Source organism: Amia ocellicauda, chromosome 7, assembly GCF_036373705.1.
Source record: "Amia ocellicauda isolate fAmiCal2 chromosome 7, fAmiCal2.hap1, whole genome shotgun sequence".
NCBI classification, from domain to species: Eukaryota; Metazoa; Chordata; class Actinopteri; order Amiiformes; family Amiidae; genus Amia; species Amia ocellicauda.
The window spans coordinates 48,989,770-48,999,726 of NC_089856.1; the positions used below are offsets into that span (position 1 = coordinate 48,989,770).

The 9,957-nt window shown below is 53.0% G+C and overlaps 1 protein-coding gene across 1 annotated transcript; it reads left to right on the plus strand.

Annotated features, from left to right (window-relative positions):
* Nucleotides 1-7,456: 7,456 nt before the first annotated feature.
* LOC136753992 (IQ motif and SEC7 domain-containing protein 2) lies at nucleotides 7,457-8,043 on the plus strand (the record flags this gene model as incomplete). The annotated part of the gene is made up of 1 exon (XM_066710370.1): nucleotides 7,457-8,043. A coding segment is annotated over exon 1 (282 nt), but the record flags the coding sequence as incomplete, so codon positions are not given.
* Nucleotides 8,044-9,957: the final 1,914 nt, after the last annotated feature.

Below are 9,957 nucleotides of genomic sequence, written 5' to 3' on the forward strand. Positions count from 1 at the left end.
CACAGTGTCTGCACCACGAGAGGCCCGTGTGGCCGAGGAGTGTGCTCAAGAACTGAGGCATTAGCTTTTCAGTAATTATACACCCCCTCACTTCCTCACATCCCCACACACTTCCACCGTGCACTGCCAGCACAGCCTGCCTCTTCTGTACGAGTCTCCTGCTCCTGTAGACAGACTAAAGTATTTCTCTCTCGCCTCGGTCATTAATACACACACACTATCAGTGGAGCCGGTGAGGAGTGTGTCATTGCTGTGGGGGGGGGGGGGGTTGTGTAAACTGCCGAGCTGCTGATCCAGAGCAATCCAAACATACTGTGCTGCACTGACCCCCCCCCTCTATTGGCTCAGGGTGTGAGCAGTCTTCTACACAACACACAACAAGGGCGATGATCATACAAACCCTTCTGCCCTGCAGTCTGTGTGCGCATGTGTGTATGTGGGGAGGGGCAGTCTGTTCCCTTCATCTGCCTATGTGACAGGGGGGTAATTTGCCCGGCTAATTGCTCCTATTAAATTCAGCTTGGAAAGGGCACTGCCGGGGGGGAGCAGGGGGAGGGAGACGGACTCAGCGGCAAATGAACGAGACAAACACGCAGGTAAAACACAGAGCAGCCTCGAATCGAAGTTCTGCATTTCCACAAGGGAAGCCTGTGGTGTTAACACACACGGCTCTCAGAGAGGCAGCGCTCAGTCCTGCCACACTCCCACGCACTCGTTGTGCTCTGCCTGTCTGTATGTCTATACCTACCTGTCTATCTATCAATATGCCTATATGTCTATTTATTAGCATTTTTTGCTGCATTTGGCTGTTTTCTCTCTCTGGGTACATTTCCAGACTGACTGTTTACTGCAGTCAGTGTTTCCATCTCTGTAGATCTGTCTGTCTGTCTCTTGGCTCCAACCATGAGCTCTTCTTTCCTCTCTCTCTCTCCCTCCCTCATTAGGGGTGGGCGATATGCTTGGATACATGTATCGGGCCTCCCCCCCCCCCCCCCCCCCAGGGCCGCAGTGAGGCCGGTAGTTGTGTGCTGTGTGTAGGCACAGTGCAGCTTGTGTCTGAATGGTGTGTGCCAGTGAGTCATCTGCTCGCCCATATTTACTGATGTAAATGCTCTGATGTGGAGATCGGTGCTGATGTCATCGCACTGGAGGGTCGGGGGGGGCTCCCACGTTACTGCAGACAATTGATATTAAAGGGAACGCGTGCACACACACACACTCACTCACTGGGAGGTATTTAATTACATGTCCATTGTGAGCTGCCCAGTCATCCTCTTCTTCTGCTCTTTCTTGATCGCAGGTGCCCTGCGTGCCTCTCAGTGTCACACACACTCCTTCTCACAGGAACACGTCATAGTGACAGGAAGTGCAACATTTAGCACACAGGCACAGCGCAGGTTACAGCAAGCTGCACAGTACAGCACGCACACAGCACAGCGCAGCACAGCTGTTTCTTTATAGGCCTTTTGCTTTTTCCATCTTTCTCTCTTTCTCTCTCTCTCACCTGTTCCTGAGCAGAATTTTCTGCTTATTTATACAAATGCACACACACACAAAAACACTCTCACAATGACACATTGACACACACACAGCAAGGCACAATGACACACTGACACACACACACTGGCATCCACTCACACACAGGCACAGTGCACACACACTAAAGCTGCCTAAAGAGAGATAGAGGAAAGGAGAGAAGAAGGGAGGCAGAGAGAGAGAGAGAGAATATTCTGCAGCAAATGAATAACCGAGATCTGCTGGTTTGTGACACTGTGTGGGAGAGCCAAAGACTTGACTCTCATTCACTCCCCCTCTCTCTCTCTCTCTCTCTCTCTCTCTCTCTCTCTCTCTCTGTCTCTGTGGAAGCAGTATAGTATTTGAACAAGTACTGTACAAGAACCAGAGAGGGGGTGCAAGGGGGGAGAGGGTAGGAGTGGAGGATATAGGGGTAGGAGGAGGAGCAGGGAGGAGGGAAGTGTCACACACATGCTCTCATGGCTTCTCTTCTGTCCCTGTTGCGTCCCTGAGAACCTGGACACGATTGACAGGCTGTGCTGTATTACCACGTGCCCTCTCTTTCAGTATGTGACTTATTTATATTAATTACTGACTTGACTTTCTCCTGTTATGTTTTGTAATTTGGTAGCATGTTTTCTATAATTGCTTTTTAAATCTCTCTCTCTGTCTCTCCCCCCAGCTGAATCAGTTTCCCACTTTACTTCCCACACTGTGCTGACTAATCAACACAAATTCTGGCAGCTGTTCTCCTGTCACCTCTGCCAGTCAGTGCATCTGTCAGTCAGTGTATCCATCAGTCAGTCAATGTATCAGTTAGTCTGTAAATCAGTCAGTGTGTCAGTTAGTCAGTGTGTCTGTCAGTCAGTCAGTCAGTCAGTCAATGTATCAGTTAGTCAGTGTGTCTGTCAGTCGGTATATTAGTGATTAATAAAGTAATATTAAAATCTGCTCCAGCCTTCTGACGAGATTATTTATTATTATTAATTTCTTCAATCTTTATCCAAGAAATGGACACACTGAGGCTCTTCCAGGGGCTGTCCAGGGGGGCGAGCACAGACACTGTCCAGTCCGCAGTCAGCTGCCTCTCCCTGCAGCGTGCTGCAGCGCACTGCATCACGGGAGCTGCTCTGCTGACCCCTTGTGTGACTCTTGACCTGTACTCTTGACTGTAACTCCTGTAGAAAGCCAACAGCCTGGAATTAAAATTCATTCTAACAGTTTGTGTGTTCACTTATCTACACATCCCACCCCACAACTCCCAGGTGGAATAAACATTCTAGAAATGTATAGAAAATTAATCCAAATAAATATTTAAATAGCTTGGAGTATAAGTGTCCACCCTTTTGTACTAGCAACCCTAAAGGAGCTCAGATGTGAAGAAGTGAACGGTGTGTGGCATCACTAAGACCCTGCTAGATCATCCCATGCCTCCAAACTGACCGAACAAGAAGGAGATGGATCAGAGGGCGACCAAGGGGCCAATGGCAACTTTGCAAGAGCTGCAGGCTTTTATGGCCAAGACTGGTCACCGTGTGCATCAACAATGTCCCAAACACTGCACAGATCTGGCCTACATGGTACTGAAGAAAGTCCACGTTGAAAACACGCACGAACTGCACTGGAGTGGCTAAGGAACAAGCAGGGAAATGTCTGTGAGTGGCCCAGTCAGAGCCCTGACCTAAAGCCAACTGGAAACCTGTGGCAGGAGATTGCTGTCTATCAACCCTCCCCGAGGAGCAGAGCTGGAACCGTTTTGTAAAGAATGGGCATATATTGCCAAATCTAGGTGTGCAAAGTTAGAGACCTATCCCAGCTAACCCACTGCTGTAATGGCTGCCAATGGTGCTTCCTCCAAGTATTACAGGGGGGTGGAGACTTATCAAATTGATATGTGTAATATATATATATATATATATATATATATATATATGTATGTATGTATTACAGTATAAACATAATTAAGTGTGGGGTATGATGCGTAGATAAGTGAATAACAATCTTCATTGAAATGCACAAAACTGAGGCACTCACACAACAATGTGAAAAAAAGTTCAAGGGGGTGTAGACTTTCTAAAGGCACTGTATCCATCCATCTGTCTCTCTCATCTCTATCAATCCAACATAGGCTACCAATCAATCTCTCTATCTAACAATATCAATATAGATGTTATATTTTACTTTGTATCCATCTCTGTCTTAATCTCTTTCTCAGATGGTCTCTCTATCTATACACATATATACCGATGAGGACTCGAGTATCATCACCCTGCTCCTGCCAGTGATCACACTGCGGCACATCCACACGGGCCCGCAGGTTACATAACGCCGCTGCAGCGCCCTGCGCGGCCCGGGGACCAGGTGTCCCCCGCCACCCGCCCGTCCCGCTACCCCTGCGCGGCGTGTGTGTGCAGTTTCTCTGCAGTGAATGCAGCACAGAGCCGGGGACCTTATTTTATCGTCGCTGGCTGTGAGGGGGGGGGAGGGGGGTTGCCTGAGAAACGAGAAACAGCTGCCATCTTGGCTCCGGTGTGTGGGCAGGGGTGATCCATGGCGAACCGCTGAAGGCGTCGAGCCAAGATGTCGTGCGCAGGGGCCGCAGTTTCGTGCTGGTGCGGCTGGTCTTGTTGCGCACGAAAGCAACGGTAGTGTTGTGTTGATTCAGCGGCAGGCAGCACGGACACACACACACACAGACACACTCACACAGAGACACTCACACAGAGACACACTCACACAGACACACTCACACAGAGACACACAGACACAGACACACACACACAGACACACTCACACAGAGACACACTCACACAGACACACTCACACAGAGACACACAGACACAGACACACACACACAGACACACTCACACAGAGACACACTCACACAGACACACTCACACAGAGACACACAGACACAGACACACACACACAGAGACACACACACACACACACACACACACAGACACACTCACACAGAGACACACAGACACAGACACACACACACAGACACACTCACACAGAGACACACTCACACAGAGACACACTCACACAGACACACTCACACAGAGACACACAGACACAGACACACACACACAGAGACACACAGACACAGACACACTCACACAGAGACACACAGACACAGACACACTCACACAGAGACACACTCACACAGACACACACACACAGACACACTCACACAGAGACACACTCACACACACACACACACAGAGACACACACCTCCCTCTCCCGCTGCCCTCCCCGCTCCTCCCTCCCTGCCTCGCTGTGTGTAGCAGCAGCTCTTCATTACTGTACCGCTCGCCGTTGAGGAGGATGGCGGAGGAACCGAGTATCTGTGGGAGTCTGCCTGGTTCCGGGACGGGGCTGCAGCGTGGGGTCCGTGGATTGCAAAGCCGAACCGGACCGGACCGGACACGGATATGAACTAACCGAGCGACATCACGCACCCGCAGACGGACCGGGTCTAGTGGACCGGACCGGACCGGACCGGACCGAGGGAGGCTGCGCAGCGGTCAGCGAGCCGGCCCACAGCGAGCGGCAGTCCTGCGCATCCGAGCGGAGGAGACGGGACACTTTAGGATCCTTCGCCCAACAGGACTCAGAGCCGCGGCTGGAAAATACAAAACTAACCAACAAAGACACAGAATAAATACTAACTAACTGTCAATATTCATTTATTGCTACATATACAGAGAGCGAGAGATGTGCAGAGAGACTCTTTTTCATGCTCATTTTAATTAAGAGAAAAACAAATTATCAAGCCACCGAATCTTTACATATATATTGTATTCTATATATATTTCTTTCAATTTCAAGCATCTTGGAAGTTCTCATGGACCCATTTTCAACTCGTATAAAATTATTGATGTACTTGATTGTGTTTATTTATTGAGTTGCTGTCTGTGGATCAGACTGGTTGGCACTGACTCTGACTCCAGGGGCTGCTGACTCCTGTTTTCTGGACCCTTAAGTGGCACGGACTTGGGAGAGAGGAGGAGGAGGAGGAGGAGGAGGAAGGACAGAGCAGAACAGAGCAGAACAGGAAAGTCCATATCAGGATTAATCCACTGATTTCCAAACGTGCTGAGAAGGACAGCTGGCAGGCGCTGAGAGGCAGTGCGAGGGAGAGAGCTGACGTGGAGCTGCTCGGTGTGCCGGCGCTGCTGCTGGATTCACGGACACCAATCTTGCAGAAAGCGATTTGATTACACCCCCCCTTTTCTGTGCTCTGCATCGCAGGCGTCAGTGGCTGTAGAACAAGCGTGGGATCAGCTTTGCGGTGCGTAGAGGAGGGGTCGGGGGAAGGCAGAGAAGAAGGAGCAGAAAATTAAGGATATGCCAGATCTTGGAAGCTTAGCAACTTATTAAATAACTGCCCAAACTCTCTGAGCCTGTATGATATAGTCTGCGATTTTTATGGGTAGATTTTTATTAAATCAGATTCAGCGCCGTGTCTTCAGCACGATGTCTTGAGGTGGACTCTGGTCTTGGGACGGCAGCGATGTGAGGAGACACATCCGGCTGATTTTCTGGGGGGGGAAACGAGCAAAATAAGGAATCATAACCAACCGGAGCAAAACAGATTTAAGAGGAGGAGGAGGAGGAGGGGGAGGGAGAGCCTGGTGAGGAAGGGAGGACAGACAGACGGACACAGGGAGGAGGAAAGGAGGGAGGGAGGGAAGGAGGACAGGGGAGGCGGGTTGCGCCGAGGGGAACTCCTGCAACTTTTTTTTCTTATTGTTTCCTGCGAATTTGTCGTACTTGTCCTCATCCCCCGTTCATCTGGGGAAAAGCAGCAGGAGAGAGAGAGAGAGAGTATGAGTGGGTGAGTGAGTGTAGCAGTGAGCATCATTTGCTTCACCGAGGAGTAGGAGGAGGAGGAGGGATCGGCCAGTGTGGCACGGGGTGTGCGAGTGTGCGAGTGCGTGTCACGAGAGAGAGCGTGCGCCAGAGAGGTTGTGGGGAGGTGACGGCGGACAGGAAGAGTCGCAATACAGGGAGACACCTACCTGCTCCATAAAACACGAGAGAGAGGGAGAAGGAGAGAGAGAGAGGGAGAGGGAGAGAGGGGAAAAGCAAAGAAAGCGCCAAATCAATAAGGAATGGCAAATGCCAGCTCCTCGGCTGGTACCCGCACAAGGTGAAGGAGGGATTATATCTGCTCATTTCTGGCTGCTGTGTTCGGAGATCTGCGGAGTGGGGGCAGCTTCCCTCTCGGTGCCGTAGCGCCGCAGTAGAGACACCGGAGCTGCTGTGCCTGGAAGCGCTGTTGGCCGCCATAAAACACCAGCACTCTCTTCTAGTTTATTCTGTGTGTGTGTGTGTGTGTGTGTGTGTGACTGCCCCCCCTGCTGTATCGAGCGGACTGCGCTGGGGACGACTGCAGGAGGCTGAGAAAGTGAGCGTCAGGAGAAAGATCTCTCCAGCCCCCCGTCAACACGCACACACCGCCTCACTGAGGAGAGGCACCGGGCTGATCGCCAGGCAGCGGGGCGAGAGTGGGCAGGAAGTTGCCAGACTACAGACTCGGACCCCCTGCACCCTGTCTTGGAAAGCCTCATCCCTCCCTCAATCCCTCCATCCCTCCCCACACACCCCTGCCCAGCGAGGGGAGGGGAGGCGGGCTGTGATCCGTTTTTGCCGTGACTTTTGTTTGTTGTTTATCTGTTTGTTTTTTTGGGGGCTCTGATCAGCGCAGGACAACAAGAACACACAAGACAAAACAAATGGAGGAAAACACACAATAACAACTTAAAGCTTTTTCCGGTGAACTCTGACCTCTGACCTCTCACGCCCCCGTCCTTCTGTTTTTTAAATGAAATAACCGTGTTTTAAAGAGAAGAGTCTGGGCGGCTGTGGAGCAGCTGTGTGTGGGGGGGTGGGGGTCGGGCTGATGGGGGGGGCGGACTCCACGCTCCTGACCTGGACACAGACCCGACAGTGAAAGAGAGGGAGAGAACAGAAAAAGACTCCCGGGAGAGAAAGAGAGAGAGAGCAGACAAACCCTGACGGCCCCCTCGTGGGGGGAGGACAGTTCCACCCTCCTGTCAACTCAAAAATAGACTAAACCGGGCCTCCCCAGGTAAACACCACCTTCCCCCTCCCCCAGGTCCTCACCCCTTCCCTCCTGCCCACCCAGCCCCGCCCCAGTCGCACCCCAGCCCCTCGGCCCTCCCCCTCTCTGGGCAGGCGACCCTGGGGTGTGCCCGCCGGAGCAGGGGGTGGCAATGGAAGGGGGCCAGGGGACCCCCGACAGCCCCAACCGGGCTGTGGAGTACCTGCTGGAGCTCAACAACATCATCGAGAGCCAGCAGAAGCTGCTGGAGACACAGCGGCGGCGCATCGAGGAGCTGGAGGTCCAGCTGGAGCGGCTCAACCAGGAGAACAAGGACCTGCGTCTGGACCGGCTGCAGCAACACCCCCTGCCCCTGCCAGTGCCCCTTGCCCTGCCGCACCGGCCCGAGGCGGCCAGCAACAGCCAGCCCCCGCCCCAGGCTCCGCCCCCGGCCCCGCCACGGCCCGACCACCGCCGCCCCCACGCCCGGCTGACCCGTGGGCTGTCCTGCGGCTCCTCGCCTGCGCTGGAGAGGGAGAGGAGCGGAGTGGGAGCGGTGGAGCGGCCGGACCGAGGAGGCGGAGTGGTGGAGAGGGAGAGAGAGCGGCTGGAGAGGGCCGACAGCTCCAGCACCAGCCCGGCCACCACCCTGCAGAGACAGTGAGTGCCCTGTTACTGCCCGCTCTGTGTCCTGTGTCCTGTGTGCTCAGAGTGAGTGCCCTGTTACTGCCCGCTCTGTGTCCTCAGAGTGAGTGACCTCTTAATGCCCACTCTGTGTCTGTGTCCTCAGAGAGAGTGCCCTGTTACTGCCCGCTCTGTGTCTGTGACCTCAGAGTGAGTGCCCTGTGACTGCCCCACTTTGTGTCCTCAGAGTGAGTGCCCTGTGACTGCCCCGCTCTGTGTCCTCAGAGTGAGTGTCCTGTGACTGCCCGCTCTGTGTCCTCAGAGTGAGTGTCCTGTGACTGCCCGCTCTGTGTCCTCAGAGTGAGTGCCCTGTTACTGCCCACTCTGTGTCCTCAGAGTGAGTCCCCTGTGACTGCCCCGCTCTGTGTCCATGTCCTGTGTCCTCAGAGTGAGTCCCCTGTGACTGCCCCGCTCTGTCCATGTCCTGTGTCCTCAGAGTGAGTGCCCTGTTACTGCCCCGCTTTGTGTCCTGTGTCCTCAGAGTGAGTGCCCTGTTACTGCCCACTCTGTCTGTGTCCTCAGAGTGAGTGCCCTGTGACTGCCAGCTCTGTGTCCTGTGTGCTCAGAGTGAGTGCCCTGTTACTGCCCCGCTCTGTGTCCTGTGTCCTGTGTCCTCAGAGTGAGTGCCCTGTTACTGCCCACTCTGTCTGTGTCCTCAGAGTGCCCTGTTACTGCCTGCTCTGTCCTGTGTGCTCAGAGTGAGTGCCCTGTTACTGCCCCGCTCTGTGTCCTGTGTCCTCAGAGTGAGTGCCTTGTGACTGCCCTGTTCTGTGTCCGTGTCCTGTATTCTCAGAGTGAGTGCCCTGTGACTGCCCCGCCCTGTGTCCGTGTCCTGTGTCCTCAGTCACACTGCGCACTGTGATTAGGAGTGCTGATGTGTGCACTGCGTTGTGTTTATTGTGATGAGTGTCGATGCTGGGCTCATAGTGGTATCAGTATGTTGATGTTGCTTGTTTTTAATATGAGCAGTCGCAGTGATGGCGTCCTTCTCCTTCTTCTCAGTGGTGTAACATCAGTCACATGGCACGTCAGTGTCTCTCCGTGATTGGGCAGTTGGGGGGCTGTACTGGGAAGCACTAATAATGTAATTGAAAGATGCTATATAGGCTCATGTTGAAGTTCAGCCCTTCTGCACTAGGGGCCGGTGGATACTGCAGGAGAATGTGCTGTGTGGGCCTATGAGTGTGTGTGTGCATGTGTGTATGTGTGGGCACTGGGCTGTATGGACTAGATGTAGCCTTGGTGCTCATATTGATGACAATACACTCCCACACATACACTGCCACCCACACACACACACACATTGCCACTCATATGTACACACGCACACTGACACCCACACACACACTGCCGCACACACACACACTAACACATGAACAGCAACACACACACACACACACTACCACTGAGACACCCACACAAACACATTGCCACCCACACACACTCACACATACACACACTGCTACCCACATGCACACACACATCAACACACACACTGCCACCCACCCACACACCCTCACTAACACCCTCACATGCCGACACACACACCACCCCCCGCCCCTTGTGTCAGCCTGCACGCTGCACTGTACAGTGCTGTAGTGAGTGTGTGTCATATGCGGCCTTGCAATAAAACACCTGAAAACCTGTTTCTAATTAAATGTGATTAATGGAGAGTGTAGCAGGG